Source organism: Giraffa tippelskirchi, chromosome X (assembly GCF_054371585.1).
Source record: "Giraffa tippelskirchi isolate mGirTip1 chromosome X, T2T-mGirTip1v1.2.pri, whole genome shotgun sequence".
NCBI lineage: Eukaryota > Metazoa > Chordata > Mammalia > Artiodactyla > Giraffidae > Giraffa > Giraffa tippelskirchi.
This window is the reverse complement of record NC_137289.1, coordinates 88239724-88260289: the sequence shown is the minus strand read 5'-3', so window position 1 is coordinate 88260289 and position 20566 is coordinate 88239724. Positions and strand designations below refer to the sequence as shown.

Genomic DNA, 20566 nt, shown 5'->3' with positions numbered 1-20566 from the left:
CCAGGATGAGGAGGGAAAGGTATAAAAGGGTATGTATGATATTTCCAGGAAGCAGTGCAAAACTTGGACTGGTTGGAACTTAACGTGCCCAGTGAAAGAGGAAGCAGGAAAGGTAGCCTGAATCTGAAGAGCCCTGTATGCCTTGCCAAGGAGTTTGAAATTTATCACATAGGGAATAGGGAAAATCAAAGGAAGTTTTAAGCAGGGAAATGCTAAGATCACATATAAGTGATATCTCAATTCTCCTGCCTGCTAACTGTGTGACTTTGGGCAAGTCACTAAATCTCTGAGCATTAGTGTCCTCATCTGTAAAATGGGTATCACAGGGGTATCTACCTCAGGGATGATTTGAGGAGTAAAGGAGCTAATGTACATAAAGCAATCAGCACAGCGTCTGGCACATAATAAGTGCTCCATAAATTTTAGTTGTTATTACCAGGAGCGTTTCTTAGAAAAGTTATTTTGTTTGCAGCAAAGAACATAAACAGCAGTTGGGAAAAACTTCATGGTAGGAGGTCTGCTTTAAGGCGATACTGCAATTTAATCCACTGATAAATAAGCTCTTGAACTGGGATTTGGATGTGGGAGGTTAGGGAGATGAAAAGATGAAGGGTAAGTCTAGCTTAGGAGACTGGGTACATTAGGACAACCATTAACCAAATTCAGAGATAAGAGTATCCAGAGGATAGGGGTGTGGGTGCAGGAACAGATGATGAGTTCTATTTGGAACCTGTTGAATGAGAAGTGAAGCCGCCGAAGATGGGAACCTGGAGAATATCAATATTTGAGGAGAGGCCAGAAGAGTCAGTGGAGAAAACTGATTGGTCAGCAACCGCCTCTGACCAACTCCTCAACACTAAAACAACTCTATTTCCTCGTTAGTTCTTTGCTTCTTGCTTTTCGGTTTTCTGCTTCTTGCAGAGACCGCATTTTTTTTTTTTCCTTTTGCCCTCTTCTGACGGAAAGAGGGAATGGTCTAGCATCTCTCCACACGCTCATCTAGCGATGCCGAATCACTAGGGAGGGTGGAAGAAGGGGAGGGGGGAGGAAAATGATTTTTAAAGAAAAGAAAAAGTCCGAGACCACCTCTAATAATAATAATTAATGTTCCCCCTCTCTATATCCTGCCACGCCGCTCTCCTGCCACCCTGATCGGGCTGACCGCGAAGTAGGACGGGAGATGTAGTCCCCACGCCGACCAGGGTGGCACGACTAGAGAACTCGGTTTCCCAACCCGCTCTCCAGGCGCGTGCGCAGATGGCTGCCCTGGCGAGTGGTAAACAGAGACGTCAGGCGGGGGCCGCTGCTTGGAGCAAAACAAAAGGGAAACCCGGGGGGCGGGGGGTGGGGGGTTTGATAGGGGGATTGGTGCGGGAATTCAAGAGGCTGGGGCCGCGGAGACCTGGACCCGATAAAGAGCGGGGGGAGGGAAAAGGCGGGGGGAGAGAGAGTCAGGGGAGGGGCAAGTGACGCGAGGGAGCGGGGCGTGGGGGAGGGCAGTGATCCGGGTGGAGGAAATTCAGGAGGAGTGTCCGGGGGGCAGCAACTTAAAAGGGGGAGGGAACTGCGGCTAAAGAGGCGTTCTGTGATGGGAGAAAGATTTGTGAGGGGATACGGAGCCTCAGGTTTAAAAGAGCAGGAAGCTGAGAGGTTAGGAGAAAAGTGCCTTCGCTAGGCGGAGGTTACAGGTGGTGTCTCAGAAAGAGCTCCGAGGTTGCAGCCTGTAGCAGAGAAGAAACGGAGAACTGTGTGCAAGGGACAGCTTAGGAGCAAGCATCCAGGGGTGAGGGGAAGTTCGAGACTTTCTGAGGACTGGCAGGAATGTGCCCCCTGGCCCTCGTTGCTTCCCCCCTGAGGGGAGGCATCGCTAGGGACTGTGGCAGGCTCCTCTGAACACTGAGCGGCGGAGGTCCAACTTCACGTATGGATCCAGTAAATGAGAATTCAGCCAGAGAGGCTGCCGCGATCGTAGACCTCGATCCCGACTTCGAACCCCAGAGCCGTCCCCGCTCCTGCACCTGGCCCCTTCCCCGACCAGAGCTCGCTCCCGAGCCGTCTGAGCCGTCCGAGGTGGAGTCAGGTCTGGGAGAGAAGGTACACCCGGAGGGGCGCTCGGACGGGCGCACCCAGCCGACCCTGTTGCCCTCCAGGCTCCCAGACTCCGCAGGGGGTCCCCAGCCCGGGATCCTGGGGGCTGTAACAGGTCCTCGGAAGGGAGGCTCCCGCCGGAATGCCTGGGGAAATCAGTCATATGCAGAACTCATCAGCCAGGCCATTGAAAGCGCCCCGGAGAAGCGACTGACACTGGCCCAGATCTATGAGTGGATGGTCCGCACGGTGCCCTACTTCAAGGACAAGGGTGACAGCAACAGCTCAGCAGGATGGAAGGTAACTATGATCCCCCTCAATACCTGTCTGCTCCTGGTTCCCACCGGTCTCCTTACTTCTGCTCTGCCTCCCCTTTTACACCCCTACCCCAGAGGTCCACCTTCCGCGGTCAATTAGACAAGCGTTTACTTAGGACATAGTATATGCTGATAGGTGCTTGACGCTGAAGGATCACAATGAATAAGACATTGTCCTTGCCCTGGAGAAAACTGAATTCTCTGCTCACTGCTCAACACTCCCAGCACTTTGGCTTGGGCTGCCCAAAACACTTACCCCCACAGAGAAGTCTTTATCCTATGTACAGCGGAACTGTGTGGATTCCCCGCAGGAACCTAGCCTTCCCTCCTCCCCCACCTCCCACCCCAACACCTTTTCTCCCATTCCTATGGGATTACTTGGATTCCCTGCTTGCCTCCCAGTACCTCAGGGTAGAAGTACTGTTCTAGGATTCTGCTACCCAAGAAGATGGAATGAAGTGGCAAAAGGTAAAGAGTGAGACCCCCGTGGGAAGGAAGTGGATCTGATGCACTAAGAGAAAAAAAAAAAAAAAGGAAGGGCTGCCTCAGTTTACCCTATATAATGCTGAGAAACTCTCCCTAGTCAGGGGCTATCCAAGTTGTGGCGGGAAGTTTTCATTTGCTGTTGAGGAATATTCATGGAAAAAAATAGGGCTCTGAGTTTAGAACACAAGGTTGGGGGTTCCCTTGGCTTCCCATGGGGAAAGTGCGAGGAGGGATTGCACTAGATGTTCTGAAAGCTTGTCCTGAGAAATATGGGACTCACAAAGTTAGGGAGCTCCAACTCCTACTGACGCCTTGTACTCCAGTAGGTGGTGAGACCAGCGTGCAAGGAAATACGAAAGGTTGAGTGAGCAGAGGGTCTTCTTCTAGGTATAAGAGATCGAGGGATTGAGTCTGCAGTATCCCTTGGGGTTGGGCAGAAAGAAAGCAAGACAGCTGACTGAGACCCTTGGCACTATTTCTGGGTAGACTGCCACGCCACAGTCGCAGCTCATAAAGAGCTCCCCTCCTTGGACCCAGCCTGCACAGCTGTTTTTCTTTTCCCTTAGGTTCATTTTCCAGGGTAGAAGAAATAATCATGAGTTGTTAGTTATGCTGTGGGAGTGTAGTCCCTCCTTAGAATTTAACACTCATATTGGGTTTTTTTCATTTACAAAGTAGTTAAAAATTTTAATCTTCACAGCAGTTCTGAGATTCCACGTGTTACGTATTAGGAAACTAAGGTATAGAATGGTTGGGAAACTTGCCAAAATCGATAGAATGAGGACTTGAACTCAGGACTAACTATAAATCATATGCTCTATCTGCTAATCCACGCTGCCATGGAATGATGGCAAAGCCAAATCAGGCCGATTCTGGAGCCTGCAAGGCTCTCACCCCTCACTCCCTACCCCCAAGCCTGAGCTGGCTTCCCTGGTGATATGCCAAGGTTACCACCACCCCACCAGGGGGCGGCACTCACTTAGAACAAGAAGGCTTAATTTAGGTGGCTTGGGGAGCAACCAGCAGGTGCCCTCCTTCCAAGAGGTAAAAAGCGGTAGCTTCTAGGGAGCCAACCTCTCCAGGTAGGAGGCTGTAGGAGTTAGTAGTTCCAAGGGCTAAAGAAGAGGGGATGAGCAAATGGTACTCATGGGTACTGAGTATTGGGAAGGGAATGAGCCTTCTCAGTAGACCCAGAGTTAGAAGTTGGAAAAGCAGAGGGGAGTGGGGAGGGGGTGGAAATCATAGTGCCAGAAGTAACTGTGGCTCTCCGTTACTAAGAGCCCAGGCTGGATGGACAAGTGTGATTCCCTGAAGGAACCCAAAACATTAATGTGGCCAGAGTAGTTGGAGTGCTGTTACTGCAGGGTCCCAGGGAGACAAGGAGTTCTTTGCTAGAGAGCCCTAGAGCAAGAGGCCACTTAAGAATATTTTCCCAGGCAAAGGCTCTCCTTATCTACAGCATCTGGCTGAAACACATGAAGTGATTTCTGACTGTCCATAGCCTCAGCCTCCTAGCTGCTCCAAGGCCTTCTGGGCTCTTCCCAAGTTTCTAAACACTAAAGAGCTTCATGTGGGAGGTCAAATGCCCCTAAGTTTAGAGTTCCTATGCAGAAATTCCTGAGGAGAAGTGGGGAAAAGGAGGTAAGAAAGAGAAGGGAGGTTCCTGAGAGGCGGGGGTGGGGTGGGGTGGTGGTGGTGATGGTGGTCCTGCGGTGGGTTGGGGGGAGGCCCTGTGGATACGAAAGGATGGTGCAACTAGCCTAGAGCAGCCAGTAGAAATAAGCTGCTCTAGGGGTTCAAGAAGCTGCCAGTTTCAGCTCCCTGGGCCCCTGGGAAAAAAACTTATCTCTAGCAGAATATCAGCAGCAAGGGAGGAAGGAAAAACAGAGCTTCTAGTACCCAAGGCACTCAAAAGCTGATGGAGCTTCAAGGGGAGATTCACCATTCTTCACCCAAGGGCCACCTGTCAATCAGGCAACAAATATTGATTACATACTGGGAGCTTGGTGCTCTGAGGGGGCCACTACAGGAGGGCTACCTACCTGGACAACATGTCCTGGCATTTACAACTGATAATACAAATGACTTGAAATGATAAACAACATAATATAGATTTGGGGAAAACTTGTGTGGAACAGATGAACAATACTGAACAAGAAATCTGGCTGCAGAAGTCAAGCAACCACTTTAGGAAAGCAAAACGACTGAAGGTTGATCTTGACAAGCTAGTAGAATTGAGAGAGGGGAGCTCCCTCTCCAGACAAGGAGGGAGGGAGAGATGGGCCTGGTGTATTTGAGGCACAGGGAGAAGCCTGGCCCGAATGTAGTTGAGGGTGTGTGTCAAGGAATGGGGGGAAATCAGAAAAAAAAAAAAAAGGAATCTGCAAATCCTGTAGAGTGCCAGGGCCCAAATGCCCTGTGTGGAGTGGAACACCAGCCAGGCTGAGGTTCCAGCCCCTCAGCCTGTTCAGAGGACCGACTCAGGACAGGGTGGGTCTGTCCTGGGCTGCTGTTGTGCCAATGTCCTGTAAACTCCACCCAAGCTTGCACTCGAGGAAAGGGGTGGAGCTGTGGAATGCTCTTTCCCACTGGAGCCTAGTTCTTGATGAACTCGGAGTGCATCTTCCCAATGCTCACAAGCCCCAGGCAGCCCCCAGAGACTTGGGTCGGGTAGAGGGCAGTGAGCTTTTCAGGGGGGAAGGGGGTGCAGTGCCCTGTGAATAGGTCGAAGCTCTGGTTGTCTCCCCGACCTCTGTGCAGAGAGGTCTGGCCAAGCAGCTTGTCTTCAGGTGGGAATTGTATGTGGTCTCCTCTCCTGCCACCCCCCCACCCCTACTGTTGCCTGTTTTCCCCTCGAATTTGACTAGCTTTGCATCTCCAGGATCGCCCCCCACCCCAGGCTGCGCCCCAGGGTCCTTTTTGACTGGACTGCCAACCACCGACCTTCCTTTCTTGTTGCCTCTGCCCCCTCCAGAATTCGATCCGCCACAACCTATCCCTGCATAGCAAGTTCATCAAGGTTCACAACGAAGCTACTGGCAAGAGCTCCTGGTGGATGCTGAATCCGGAGGGAGGCAAGAGCGGCAAGGCACCCCGCCGCCGGGCAGCCTCCATGGATAGCAGCAGCAGGCTGCTCCGGGGCCGCAGCAAAACCCCCAAGAAGAAACCAGCTGTGCTGCCGGCTCCACGTGAAGGTGCCACTCCAAGGAGCCCTGCTGGCCACTTTGCCAAGTGGTCAGGCAGCCCCTGCTCTCGAAACCGAGAGGAAGCCGATACATGGAGCACCTTCCGTCCACGAAGCAGTTCGAATGCCAGCACTGTCAGCACCCGGCCCTCCCCCAGGGAGCCGGAGCCTGAGGTGCTGGCAGAAGAGGAAATGCCGGCCTCAGCCAGTGGCTATGCAGGGGGTGTCCCTCCCACCCTGAAAGAAGATCTGGAGCTGTTAGATGGGCTCAATCTCACATCTCCCCACTCGCTGCTGTCTCGGAGCAGCCTCTCTGGCTTCTCTTTGCAGCATCCTGGGGTTCCGGGCCCCTTACACACCTACAGCACCTCTCTCTTCAGCCCAGCAGAGGGGCCCCTGTCAGCAGGAGAAGGGTGCTTCTCAAGCTCCCAGTCTTTGGAGGCTCTGCTCACCTCTGATACGCCACCACCTCCTGCCGATGTCCTCATGACCCAGGTAGATCCCATTTTGTCCCAGGCTCCAACACTTCTGCTGCTGGGGGGGATACCTTCCTCCAGTAAGCTAGGCACGGGGGGTGGCCTGTGTCCTAAACCCCTAGAGGCTGCAGGCCCCAGCGGTCTGGTTCCCACCCTCCCGATGATAGCACCAGCACCACCTCCAGTCATGGCGGGGGCTCCAGTCCCCAAGCCCCTGGGGGCTCCTGTGCTCACACCTCCTACTGAAGCTCCAAGCCAAGACCGAATGCCTCAGGATCTTGATCTCGACATATACATGGAGAACCTGGAGTGTGACATGGATAACATCATCAATGACCTCATGGATGGGGACGAAGGGCTGGACTTCAACTTTGAGCCAGGTATGGCCCACCTTAATCATGGCAGCATCTCACAACTTATTCCTGCTCCTAGGTGTCCAGCTAGTCCTGTGATCTAGCAAGGGGGAGATTGAGAACAAGGGGTAGCTGGAGGTCCCAGGGAATTAGAGGGAGGACATCCCATCAGAGTGGCATAGTTTCCAGATGGGACCTCCAAGGCCCCTCAGCAGCGCTCACTGCTACACGGAAGCATGGGAGAGGTGGGGGAGGGGCTGTCTCTGTTTTTCTTAATGTGGTTCTTGCTGATGGAAAGTTGTCATGCCCCTAGATGAGCCTCTGACCTTGTCCTCCATTTTTTCTTCCCACAGATCCCTGAGCCGTGGCCGGAAGCTTCATTCCCTGCTTCAGACACAGAACCAGGCGTGCCCATATCCACTCTTTACCCTTGACCCCTCCCAGGGAATTTGGGACCCTGCTTTAGAGCTAGAGTAGGGTCTGCTCACCTGGGTACTGAGAAAATTATAAAGATATAGCTGGGGGGTGGGGAGGGAGAGGGGAGGGGAAGGGGAGAGGGTTTATTCTCACTGTGCCAATTAGGGAGCCATCCTCAGCTCCCCCTCCACGCATTCCCACCCCATAGATTTTGTAGCATGGGCGGGCAATACTGTTGGAAATGTGAAGTCACCAGTGGCCTTACCCCTGCCTTTGGGAGCAGGATTTTTTGTAGAGTCTTATCTGAGCTGGTCCAGGCTGGATTGAGCCTGAGATTTTTATGCAGTGGCCCCTTGGGCCAGCGGTGTGGGATTGGGGGTGTAACAGGGATCTGGAAGGGCCAAGGTATGGAGCCTGGAGTGGCTGTGGCTCACCAAGCCAACTCACCCTTGGAAGACTACAGATAACAGAAAGGCTTTTTGTAAACCTTTAAAGAAATATAAACACGTAATAGAGAGATGTTTAACAGTGGCAAGGTGTTAGTGATGGGGAGAATGCTTTTTTCTTTTTGGAAGGCTTTGCCATAGTCACCTGATGCAAACACTACAGATATTATTCCTGGAAACACGGGGGAGACAGGGGAGAGAACCCTAGGCCTGCAGAGAGCAGGGGGCAAGGGGAAGAGCTCCCGTAAGGACCAGGTCTAGAACATTGTCTGCACTGAACTAGCTTGAAATTTCCCTGCAGAAAAGCCAAGCCAGGTGCCTTCATCCTGTCACCTTGTGCCTGGGAGTGTGTGGTGTTGGGGTGCAGCCACACTCTCTCATGACCTGCTGTGGGTTAGTGCTACGGTGGGAGAGTGCAGTTGAGGGCCTGGAATGAGTTTGTGGCCTGGGGAGGGGGTGGGAGGGGGGAGAAGAGAAGGAGGGAAGGATTTAGGGTGGTAAAGTTAGGCACAGAGACCTCCCTGTTCCAGGCCCCAGACAGCTGTCCCTGCCCTTCTTCCCCTTGCCTGACTGCAGGGGTTATGGGGAAGTGTGTGTGGTGGCAGGCAGGGGGAGGGGCAGAACGGGGAAGGGGGAGCTGGGGAGCTTGGCTGAGGGTCTGGGAAATGAGCAGGGATGGAGGAGAATGTAGATCAGGTTTACTAGCACCTGCTAGGGAAGGCCATCTGGGGCTCATTCTCCACCCTAGCCCCCAAAGCAGTCCCTCCCCCAGTCCTCTTTGCATTGTCCCCTCCCCCTGCCCCTGCTGTGGGTTCCCATCATTTCCTGTGTCAGCGCCTGGCCTACCCAGATTGTTTCGTGTGCTAGATTGGAGTGGGGAAGTGTGTCAAATCAATAAATGAATTAATTCAATAAATGCCTATAACCAGCTCTGGTTTCTGCTGCCTCTCTGTTCCCTGCGGATAACGAAAGAGGGGGGATAGGGACTGCCCAGAGGCAGACTGGTGGGGGGCAGGGGAATTTCAGCTGGGGACTTGGTGGAGTATGGTGGGGGAGGGAAGATGCCCATCCCATCACCTAACCCCAGCAGGAGTAGGCAGGCTGTGATAGGCCTCCCAAGGGGAGGTCGTCTGGTTGGGAAAGACCCCACCCCCTACTCTGTCCCTCAAAGGCTTATTGTACTACACTTCACTGCCTTTCCTCACCCCCCACCCATGTGCTTGCCCCTGCCCTCTCCTGCTCCTACGGACCCTGAGAGCCTCCATAATGCCTGGGGCAGATTTAAGCCTTGGTGTCGATATTGGGAGAAGTCTTTCTTGAAAAAAGGAACCTCACGTTAAATGCCAGTGATTTCATTGCAGCTCTCACTTGGTCACTTTATTTTGTTAGTGATGTTTTTCCCTCCTAATGACAAAGTCCACTCTGGTCTTCAAGACCAGAGGCCTGCGAGTGGTTCCCTCTTCATCTGATCGTCCTGATGATTTGGACTGGAAGAGGACAGGGTCAGTAAGTAAAAAGGCCCCTGCAGAGAAGTTTTCTACAAATTAGGGCCAAAGGCAGAACCAAAGAGGTGAGAGGCAGGTCTTGGGCACAAATGTTGGATTTGGAAAGGAAATTCATCCCAGAGAACCGGGGCAGAGGACCTTTCGGTAGACAGGTGGGGAAAGGAGGCTGCTGGGACAGATCATGTTTGGTAAGGCTTACTGGGAAGGTCACGGAGGATTCAATTGGAATGAATTTCTTGGCTTCTTGGATTCTAAGCGTTTTCACTCGACTCCTCTCCATGACGTCACATTGTGTACGCAAGGCATCTAGGAACCAGGGAAAGTCACCCCCCACACACACACACCTCTGAGGACTAGAGACCTTCTCTACCCATCCTGCCCCTTCCATCATTCACAGGATCACTTGGAGTAACCAGGCCTAAAGCTAGGCTGAGGAGTAACCCGAAGATGCCTAAGCTTTACTCTTTTCAGTGGGAATCAGGACACCAAGATTCCAAAAGCAAAAGATGAAGGGAAAGATGGGAATGAGGTGGTGGGGATAGGGAGATGTACTGAGAAGATGGCTGAGAAATGGCGAGGAGGGGTGAGTGAGACATGCACACTCCACCTGGTTTGAGCCAAGCACCATTCCTGAAGTGGACCTAGACTCTAGATCCTGTGATTCTACCTGACAGACTACACCAGCCCCAGCCTATATTCTCAATCACCCAGCTTAGCCCAGGACCCTCCACGTTCCTCCTTCCTCCATCATGATGCTTACCAACAAGCTCGGGTTCTGGGTTCTTCAGGAGGGGCACAAATGCTTTGTAGGCATTCTCATATCTAGTTCCTGTGAATACAGTAGTGCAATACCCCCAGCCCCATCACCCAGCCTCTCCCTTCCAAAGCCCAAAATTTCAGGACCATAATACTCAATCCTACCTTGGGCTGGTATAACTTGTTTCCTCCCCTCGGGTCCATCCCTCAGCCAGGTCGGGGTGGGGTTTGGGGGCACAGAATGTGCTAACTTAACCACTGTCACAGAGGCAATGCTCTTTCTTAGGCTTGACTAGAGACAGTCAATTTGGATCTGGTTGAGGGGGCCCTATTTGAAGGATCAGATTCACGGTCCAGCTTTGGGGCCTTGCTCTATCTCTGGGGAATGCTCCCAAGTCTCTACCTGGTGGCCCACGCTCCACCTTACAAATGTAGTAGGTGTTTCGAGCTGCAAGGAATTTGTTGGCATAGTCTCCAGGAGGCTTCATCAGATAAAACAACTTCATTGTCCCCGTTTCATCACATATATCGATGATGTCTGGAGGGAGGCCACAGGGTAATCAAGGCAGCAAAGGAAGGGGAGCAGGAGCTAAAGGGGCCAGTGATCCTATCCAGAACGGGCTAAGAAAGCTGTAGGGATTCAAGGAGCTCTCTTCTTGCCAGCAGGAGAACTCGGGGGCTTGAGATGACCCTACTACTTCAGACCCTTGGCCATGAGTCCCCTCCCCACACTCCTCACCTGTTTTAGGCAACCCCACTTTACGGCGGGCATAATCCAGCAGCACCAGGACAGAACAGTCAGTATTGGCCAGAAACTGCTGATTATCTGAGAAGAGACAGTTTGGGGCATGTGGCCCTTCCCCAGTTATACCATCCCTGTGCCCTCCGCTGCCCCTCCAACACCCTCAACCCTACACATAGACTCCAGCTCTGTGATACCCCTCACCTCCATGTTTGATAAAGATGAACATGCTCTCAAGATCTTCTCACTCTTCAAAGAGAGTCTTGATACGTCATGGCAGAAGGAGGGTGTCCTAGAGGCCTTGGGGAGCCAAGTGGGCCCATAAGATCAGGGGGCTGGAGAGGCAGATGGATTATATTGACTGAGGAGGCCCAGACTGGCCAGACAGGAGAGAGCTATGGGCAGTTGTGGATAACCAACATCCCTAGGGGTGGGGCCTGAGGCTGCAGCTGAGGGATTATGAGGTCAGAAGTGCTATGTGTGGCAGAAGGTGGAGGAAAGCTAAGGGGAGAAGAACCTGGGTGGGGTCTATAAGAATGTGTTGAAAATGGGGGCAATGACAATAACCAAAGAAAATCAGGGCAGCATGGTAAATCTCACTCTAAACTGGCCCCCAGAAAGAGTGTAGGACACCTAGAGTGAAGTCTGTTTCTGGAGCAGCACTCTTTCCTAGGGAATTTGTAGAGCCATTGCCACTGTGGCAGGAGCCCATGGCTTCTGTTTCGTGCCCTCAGTACTGTGCCTCCCACCCTCATTGTATCCCACGTTTCCCTTGCTCCCCACCCCAACAATAGACATCCTTGATGATTATCAACAGAAATTTTATTTCTCATTAGTTTCTGGAACAATTGAAGAGTAGATGCAAAGGGGGAGGGAGGGACGGCAGAAGCAATACTGTGAGGAGGAAGGGCTGGACGAGGAGAGATGAGAAACATGGATGGGGCCAAGGGGCAATTCTCAAGTAGGAGATATTGAATGAAGGGGCAGTGATAGGGGGAACAAAATTCAAAATCAGCCACAGGCAACAAGGTGAACATTGGACCCAGGTTGGTTGGACAAGGGCAAGTTAGCACAGTTTAGGGCTCCAGGACCCTGGGTTCTTGTCAGGGCCTCAGGGCTCAGGTTTCAGGGTATAACATGGAGGAGCCCAGTAGGGGCTGTGCTGGCTGCGGGGGGAGCCCCCAGGCCCTTCCCCTCCTTTGGGGGGAATCTCACTGACGTGGCAGAGCCGTTCACTGTAGTCTGGCTGCAGACTCTCCGCCAATCCCTTAGATACACCACTCCAGGCCTAAAGACAAATATCGCCAGGTCAGGGGTCTGTGCCAAGGGAACTCTCCTGATCTGCAACCACTGTGATTACAGAAGGGACACACACACTCCTGGCCGCCCAATACCACTGTTTCCATCTGCCTCAACCACTCTAGGATCAGTTCTTCTGGGTGTCTCTCTGTGTCTAGCCCATCCCTCAAATGGTCAGCCACATCCTGACTGTTAGTGCAGGCCCCTCTCCCCTCCTCTCCTTCCCCCATGCTCTGTCTAGCTGGCAGGCAGTTGGTGGCAGTTGACACACTGAAGTCTGCGTATGACAGTGTTCTCACCGAGAAGTTTCCATGGTATTCAGTAACCAGATCCTCTAGGTTCTTGAGGGTAGGAATTCGGGGCATTGTCCTGAGCAGGGAGAAAAAGGGAGTAGGAGCACATCAGTCACGCTCTTTTATTACCCTTCTCCCCCTTCTCCCACATGGAATGAAATGATTCTGTGTTGCCTGTGCCTGCATCTTCCTTTCATCCTCATGCCCTCTTGGGTGATCCTCTTGGGTGATTCCTTATTGTCCCACCCTCTACTTTTGGAGACCCTGTAATAACCCTCCTCTACTATTATTCCCAGCCCTCTCCCACCTCATTTTCCTGGGATTCGGAATTCTCACCGTTCCAGCCAGCAGTATATACAAATGAGGCTCACAATCAATCCCATGGAGCCAAGAGGGATCAGCACAGCTTCCAATGCAAACAACGAAGGATTTTCTGGATTCTCAAGATTCTCTGTCAGAAAGAGGAAAGGAAAAGAGACCTAACATTTGTAGTACCCCTACTACGCACCAACATTTAGAGCACCAACTTGGTGCCAGACACTGTGCTAAACACTATCTGTGTATTCAATCCTCACGACTCCTGAGGGGCCAGGGAGCAATTATTATGTCCATTTTACAGACAAAGAAATAGAATCAAAGAGGTGAGTGATGTGCCCAAGGTCAAAGAGGTAGGAAGTGGCAGAGGCAGGTTTAAACCCTAGATTTTCCTGGTTCCAAAAGCCATCTTTACCATACAGGCTTTCTGGGAACACTGCAGGGAAATCTTACACATTCTGTATCTCCTTTGAATACCCCCTCAGCCTCCTTCTCAACCCACTCCCCCTACTCTAACAACACACTGATCCAACACTACACAGAAAAATCCTGCTTCCTGGGAGTTGGAGTTGAACAGTGAGGGGAGGTGGGCCACCAAGTTTGGGGTCTTAGTGGTAGGGAGGCAGGGCAAAAGACAATGGTGCTAGAAAGGTTGGGGTACTCAGCTCATGGGTCAGGGTGATGTGTTAGGTCCATTTTACCTTTTGAAGTATTGCTGCCCCAGTGAATTGGGTAGCTCCAGTCACTCCAATGCTGAGCGCTTCCGCAAAGTGGGTTATAACGGCTCCGAACACGGAACGTGTAGAGTTTCTGTGGATCCACGCTAGGCAGAGAGAAGCTATGTCTGTGGTCCACGGATTGTTCCTTGAGGAGAAAGAGAGTGAGGGGAAGATGGGTGTCTATAGAAGAAGGGAGAATGAAAACTGCTGCCCCCATTCCCATCTCATGTCATCTTCTGGTTCTTCTCAGTTTCTCCCTCTCTTGACTATTCAAGTCACACTGCTACCTTCACTGACCAGAATTGAATGCTTTTGTTTACTTGCCTTTCTGGTATTGGGAAGAGTATGGGTAGGGAAACCTTAAGGAAAACTCAAAGATGAGGAGAGAGAAAGGAGTCAGAGGAGGAGGGTGGAAGGTGGGCAGGGGAACTGAGAGGCAGAGAGCAGGAGCTGGGGACCAGCATTCCTATTGGCTGATTGAATCCTTTATCCCTACTTGCTCGGCCTGGGCTGCTATCCCCATTCACTCACCGTCCAGCTTCGGTCCCGGTCACTCCGGTACTGCACCAGGTGCTCCAAACAGTGGTCCAAGTATCTGTTGCTCCAGCTCAGTTCTAGCTGGAATTCACTCAGGTTGCGAAGCGTCAGGTTCTCCGGAGCCCAGGGGATCACTGGAGATGTGTGTGTGTGTGGTCATTCCCCTGGCCCAGATAAGTCAGGATCCTGAAGGTAGTGCCCCTGAGCCCTCCTCCCTTCCCCATTCTAAACACCACCTCCTCTTTTCTGCCACATACACTTATGGTGAAAGAATACCACTTTAAATACTCTACAATACCCTACAATATCCTTTGACCTTCCTTTCCAACTTACCCAGATCCTGCAGTTTTAGCATCTGTTTGTGCTGCCTCCTGTGTTTCCGTGGATCCTGGAGCTGGACAACAAATGTTTCATAGAGACGGATCTCCTTTTTTCCAAACCAACAGCCAGAAGTGATTCCTTCATAGAATAGATAGTGGCCACACTCCTGGAGTTTATCATCACCATTGTTCCTGTACCTAGAGAAGGTTTTCAATGGAGAAAAACAATGAGGTAAACTTGGGTACTCCAGATTTCCACTGCCCAGCCTCGGCTCCTCTAAACTGATTTATGACTTACCCCACGAGAAAATAGTGAACAGCTTAGGGTGCTGGCTACTCTCTTTCTTGGTCCCCACACAGTCTTTTCACATCTAGTCTTTCACATCACCTCCTCCTCCTCCCCCACCTCCCCTGGTTGCCTCCTCTCCCCTTCTCATACCCATAATGCAGAGTCAGGTTGTTGGGCTGGGGCTCAGAGCTGCTGTTCCAAGTGCAGTTCATATACTCCACATTGAACACAAAACACTGAACCGTTGGGAGGGGCAGAGTGGAAATATCGAGGGTCCCAGCGGGTGTCGAAGTCAGGAAGAAGTCTAGGTTGGAAAGAAAATGAAGTGGGGGAGGGGAAGAGAAGACAAGATGGTCAAAAGCAGAAGCAGAGTGAGGCAAGGAACCCTTCCCTTGCCCTCCCTACAGTACTCTTAAATTCTGCCCGCATCCTTCTAATGCCCGGTGGCAGGTTTCAGGATTCTGTGCGACCCCTTCCCACAGCTTCCCTTCTCACCAACCTCCTCCAGTCCCAGGTTTCCCACCAATGTCTTCATTCCCACTGGGCGTGAGGAACTTTGGGTTCAGCCCCACCCCCAGCAGAGGCAGCTGGAGAAATAAGAGGGATCTGAGTGGCAATGGTGGCTTCAACATGGCGCTTACTCTTCGTTCCCTGGGTGTTGACTGTGTCAGGAACCTGGGCCCCTTACCCACTACCCCTCCCCACCCACACATTTCCTTCTGTCATAACTTCCGGTGGAAAGAACCTTAGAAACCAGGGCTTTACGGAGGGTGTGGTGAATGTCTGCTATAACACAGGCTAAATCCTCCAGCAGATTAGGTGTTAATCTAATCTGTAGATATAACACCACCACTGTAATGTGGTGTTAAGTAGAGACTAAAGCTGGGTATCCGATATTGTCACAGACTCAAGAATCCTCAGACTACCTAGATCCTGGGAAGGATCTGTTCACTACCACCACCATTCCCAATCACCTTCTCATCTAAATTGTTTCATCCCACAGAGAGGAGGGTCTGAACCTCCCCTCATCCGATGCTAAGCTTCTTCCTTGACTCAGTTACTCTGAAACTGCTATCAAAGTTCTACCGTCTTGGACTGGACAGGAAATGCAGTCTTAGCTCCCATGAGCACATCTATAGCTATCTTTCCTCTGACCTAATCCAAATCAGAATATCCATCCTTAGCTGTTTCCAGAGCTGGGTCCCTGTGGAGACTGGCAAGGAGGTGTGACTTACAAGAAGATTTTGGAAATGAAGAAACAACAATGCTAGCTTCAAACGCCTCATCTTGCCCTGAATCTGCTTCTCTTCCTGTGTCTGTATCTCATTTAATGGTATCATCACCCTCTCAGTCACCCAAACTGGAAACCTCAAAGTCATCATCAGTTTCTCCACCTCCCTCATCTCGAGAATCCAATCAGCTCTCCTGTCGTGTGTCTGTCAGCCATGTCCTCCTTTCTGTGACCACAGCCACTGTGCTAAATCAGCCTTTTATTCCCTCTAGTCACCATCAGACCCCACTCCAGTACTCTCGCCTGGAAAATCCCATGGTCGGAGGAGCCTGGTGGGCTGCAGTCCATGGGGTCGCGAAGAGTCAGACACGACTGAGCGACTTCACTTTCACTTTTCACTTTCATGCACTGGAGAAGGAAATGGCAACCCACTCCAGGATTCTTGCCTGGAGAATCCCAGGGAGGGGGGAGCCTGGTGGGCTTCCCTCTATGGGGTCACACAGAATTGGATACGACTGAAGCGACTTAGCAGCAGCAGCAGCAGCAGTCACCATCAGTACTGCTGCTGCTGCTGCTGCTAAGTCGCTTCAGTCGTGTCCGACTCTGTGCGACCCCATAGACGGCAGCCCACCAGGCTCCACCGTCCATGGGATTCTCCAGGCAAGAATCCTGGAGTGGGTTGCCATTTCCTTCTCCAGTTCATGAAAGGGAAAAGTGAAAGTGAAGTCGCTCAGTCGTGTGTGATTCTTAGCGACCCCATGGACTGCAGCCCACCAGGCTCCTCCGTCCATGGGAGTTTCCAGGCGAGAGTACTGGAGTGGGGTGCCATTGCCTTCTCCGACCATCAGTACTAGAACCCACTAACTGGCCTCCCTTTCTGAAGGCCCCCTGCTCTCAAATCCGTTCTTCATTCTGTTGCCAGATGTACCTTCCCCCAAACACAGATCTGACTGGAGACTCTTATTTACATAAATTGATTATTTAATAAACATTTATTGAGGCTTTCACATGTGCCAGGCACTGTGCTTATTTTCTAACCCAGGTTAATTTTCTGTGGGTTAAAATTCCTCAGAGTTAGCTCAAATGTTACCTTCTCCAATATGTCTTTATCTCCTAAACCAGAATTAGTCTTCCCATTGATTCAATAGCATTTTGTTATTGTTACTTTTATTTGTTATTTGCTAGTTTTATTATTTTCTATTTATTGTTGACTGACTGAGATTGAATCAGTCAATCCTAAAGGAAATCAGTCCTGAATATTCATTGGAAGGACTTAGGCTGAAGCTGAAACTCCAATACTTTGGCCACCTGATGTGAAGAAGTGACTCATGGGAAAAGACCCTGATGCTGGAAAAGATTGAAGGCAGGAGAAGGGGATGACAGAGGATGAGATGGTTGGATGGCATCACCAACTTGATGGACATGAGTTTGAGCAAGCTTTGGGAGTTGGTGATGGACAGGGAAGCCTGGCGTGCTGCAGTCCATAGGGCTGCAACGAGTTGGACACCGCTGAGTGACTGAACTGAACTGATTTACTGTCATCTGTTACTTTTATTACAGCACTCTATCTTTTCTCTAAAAAGCAATACTATTATAGAAAGAATGTCAAGAGTCAAGAAAAGTAGAACATCATTTATATGTGAAATCTTAAAAAATACAATAGAAAATTCCCTGGCAGTCCAGTGGTTAGGGCTCCGGACTTCCTCTGCAGGGGGCACAGGTTTGATCCCTGGTCTGGTCCGGGAACTAAGATCCTGCAAGCTGCTTGGAATGGTCAAAAAAGAAACAAAGAAAAAAAAATACAACCAACTAGTGAATGTAACAAAAAAAGAAGCAGAGTCATAGATACAGACAGCAAACTAGGGGTTATCAGTTGGAGGGTCAAAAAAGAAACAAAGAAAAAAAATACAATCAACTAGTGAATGTAACAAAAAAAGAAGCAGATTCATAGATACAGAGAGCAAACTGGGGGTTATCAGTTGGAGGGTCAAAAAAGAAACAAAGAAAAAAATACAATCAACTAGTGAATGTAACAAAAAAAGAAGCAGATTCATAGATACAGAGAGCAAACTAAGGGCTACCAGTTGGGAGAGGGAATGAAGAAAGAAAGAAAGAAATTGAAATCGCTCAGTTGTGTCCGACTCTTTGTGACCCCATGGACTGCAGCCTACCAGGCTCCTCTCTTCATGGGATTTTCCAGGCAAGAATAGTGGAGTGGGTTGCCATTTCCTTCTCCAGGAGATCTTCCCAACCCAGGGATTGAACCCCAGTCTCCCTCACTGTAGGCAGGCGCTTTACCATCTGAGCCACCAGGGAAATCCCGGGAGAGGGAAAGGGGAGGGGAAATATAGGGTAAGGGAGTAAGAGACACAAACTTCTGTATAAAATGAGCTACAAGGATATATTGTACAATATGGGGAATATAGCCAATATTTTATAATAACTATAAATTTTAAAATTGTCAATCACTATATTGTACATCTGTAACTTATATAATATTGTACATCAAATGCAGGTCAACTTAAAAAAGCAGGAAAAAAAGAATAGCAATATGATGATACATTACTTAAAAAGAGAGGGAGAGAGAGTTGAGGAAAAAAATCCTAGTCTCAACTGTTACTCAGTAGACTTATAATACAGGGCAAGTGAACTTCCATTCTGAAAATCAGCTTCCTCAACCACAAAATGGATACAATAATATCCCTAACTCATAGGTTTTTTTGAGGGGGGAGGGGGGTGGATTAGAGACAATGTCTGAAAAGCATCTGACACTTGCTCTCTCCATAGAGCAAGGATTCTTCTTAACCTGGAGTTCATAGACCCTTAGAGGATATGAGAATAAACTTCAGGAGAGGGCCTAAGAATCTCCTACAAAGTATCTAATCTCTATCAGTTCAGTTCAGTCCAGTCGCTCAGTCGTGTCCGACTCTTTGTGACCCCATAAACTGCAGCACGCCAGGCCTCCCTGTCCATCACCAATTCCCAGAGTTTACCCAAACTCATGTCCATTGAGTCAGTGATGCCATCCAACCATCTCATCCTCTGTCGTCCCCTTCTCCTCCTGCCCTCAATCTTTCCCAGCATCAGGGTCTTTTCAAATGAGTCAGTTTTTTGAATCAGGTGGCCAAAGTATTGGAGTTTCAGCTTCAACATCAGGCCTTCCAATGAATATCCAGGACTGATCTCCTTTAGGATGGACTAGTTGGATCTCCTTGCAGTCCAAGGGACTCTCAAGAGTCTTCTCCAACACCACAGTTCAAAAGCATCAATTCTTCGGCACTCAGCTTTCTTTATAGTCCAACTCTCACATCCACTCATGACTACTAGAAAACCCATAGTCTTGACTAGACGGACCTTTGTTGACAAAGTAATGTCTCTGCTTTTTAATATGCTGTCTAGGTTGGTCATAACTTTCCTTCCAAGGAGTAAGCCTCTCTTAATTTCATGGCTGCAGTCACCATCTGCAGTGATTTTGGAGCCCCCCAAAATAAAGTTAGCCACTGCTTCCACTGTTTCCCCATCTATCTGCCATGAAGTGATGGGACTGGATGCTGTGATCTTAGTTTTCTGAATGTTGAGCTTTAAGCCAAATTTTTCACTCTCCTCTTTCACTTCATCAAGAAGCTCTTTAGTTCTTCTTCACTTTTTCCCATAAAGGTGGTGTCATCTGCATATCTGAGGTTATTGATATTTCTCCCGGCAATCTTGATTCCAGCTTGTGCTTCTTCCAGCCCAGCGTTTCTCATGATGTACTCTGTATGTAAGTTAAATAAGCAGAGTGACAATATACAGCCTTGACGTACTCCTTTTTTTTTTTTTAGAAAGTATCTATTTTGTATATCTCTATGGGCATTTTTTCTGGGAAGAAGGGCCATAGCTTCCATCAGCATTTTAAAGGGATTGTGAAACACAAGAGGTTAAGAACCTCAGCGAAGGGCCATAAAGACCTTGAGGGATTAGAGCCGACCTTTCAGGGTTTAACATATGCTTTCTCATGCAAATGTAGTTTCTAATCTTCCCAACAGTCCCTTAAAGGAGGTGTTGCTGCTGCTGCTGCTGCTGCTGCTGCTGCTGCTAAGTCGCTTCAGTTGTGTCCGACTCTGTGCGACCCCATAGATGGCAGCCCACCAGGCTCCGCTGTCCACGGGATTCTCCAGGCAAGAATACTGGAGTGGGTTGCCATTTCCTTCTCCAGTGCATGAAAGGGAAAAGTGAAAGTGAAGTCGCTCAGTCGTGTCCGACTCTTAGCGACCCCATGGACTGTAGCCTACCAGGCTCCTCCGTCCATGGGATTTTCCAGGCAAGAGTACTGGAGTTGGGTGTCATTGCCTTCTCCGAAAGGAGGTGTTAGTAGTATACCTATTTTTCAGATGCGGAAACGAAGAAGCGGTTGAAAAAGGCAGAGTTCCTACAGACGATCTAGCCCTTATTCGAGGCCGAGAACTGAGAGAGGCTCAGAGAACCCAGTTCCAGTAGGAGCTCATCACCTCGGCCGCCTCCCACCTCGCAGGTTCGTATCCCCAGCGCAGCACACGACTGGCGGACGCTGCAGGAATCTTGACTGAGTGAAATCCACCTCCCGCGGCGGGCCCCGAAAAGCTCCGGGGGCGCGGAGCTCCGCCCCACGCCGGGCTGGGCCCGCCCGCGCTGCGGTCGGTATTGTCAGACGGTTCCCGGCGTCCCTCGGTTTCCCTCGGTAGTTTCCGGCAAAGATCGGAAGTTTCTAACGTGCCCCCTTGTAGTCTCTCGGCTGCCATCCTCGCCACCGCCGCCCCTCTTTTCGGCTCCCTCTC

The 20566-nt window shown here is 50.4% G+C and overlaps 3 protein-coding genes across 10 annotated transcripts; 1 reads left to right on the top strand and 2 right to left on the bottom strand.

Moving 5' to 3' along the window:
* Positions 1 to 1198: 1198 nt before the first annotated feature.
* Positions 1199 to 8697, top strand: FOXO4 (forkhead box O4). 4 transcript variants are annotated; one of them, XR_014075948.1, is made up of 4 exons: positions 1199 to 2388; positions 5866 to 6570; positions 6674 to 6931; positions 7258 to 8697. XR_014075948.1 is itself a non-coding variant. In XM_081566293.1 (4 exons), exons 1-4 carry the CDS (start codon positions 1924 to 1926, stop codon positions 7263 to 7265), a joined length of 1284 nt encoding a protein of 427 aa, XP_081422419.1. In that variant the 5' UTR covers positions 1199 to 1923; the 3' UTR covers positions 7266 to 8697. The 4 variants fall into 4 exon arrangements, 3 of the variants coding, with proteins under 3 accessions (XP_081422419.1, XP_081422418.1, XP_081422416.1); XM_081566293.1 differs by having other exon boundaries at positions 6826 to 6931; XM_081566292.1 differs by having other exon boundaries at positions 6719 to 6931.
* A 420-nt stretch (positions 8698 to 9117) lies between these two features.
* Positions 9118 to 12058, bottom strand: CXHXorf65 (chromosome X CXorf65 homolog). The gene is made up of 6 exons (XM_081566299.1): positions 10975 to 12058; positions 10768 to 10854; positions 10432 to 10566; positions 10033 to 10101; positions 9472 to 9578; positions 9118 to 9254 (listed from the first exon to the last, which is right to left on the bottom strand). Exons 1-6 carry the CDS (start codon positions 10997 to 10999, stop codon positions 9153 to 9155), a joined length of 525 nt encoding a protein of 174 aa, XP_081422425.1. The 5' UTR covers positions 11000 to 12058; the 3' UTR covers positions 9118 to 9152.
* IL2RG (interleukin 2 receptor subunit gamma) lies at positions 11571 to 15891 on the bottom strand. 5 transcript variants are annotated; one of them, XM_081566298.1, is made up of 8 exons: positions 15778 to 15891; positions 14693 to 14846; positions 14267 to 14451; positions 13928 to 14067; positions 13379 to 13541; positions 12699 to 12813; positions 12369 to 12438; positions 11571 to 12058 (listed from the first exon to the last, which is right to left on the bottom strand). In XM_081566298.1, the coding sequence occupies exons 2-8, from the start codon at positions 14752 to 14754 to the stop codon at positions 11882 to 11884; spliced, it is 912 nt and encodes a 303-aa protein (XP_081422424.1). In that variant the 5' UTR covers positions 14755 to 14846; positions 15778 to 15891; the 3' UTR covers positions 11571 to 11881. The 5 variants fall into 5 exon arrangements, with proteins under 5 accessions (XP_081422424.1, XP_081422423.1, XP_081422420.1 ...); XM_081566297.1 differs by lacking the exon at positions 15778 to 15891 and adding an exon at positions 15038 to 15208; XM_081566294.1 differs by lacking the exon at positions 15778 to 15891 and adding an exon at positions 15042 to 15208.
* Positions 15892 to 20566: the final 4675 nt, after the last annotated feature.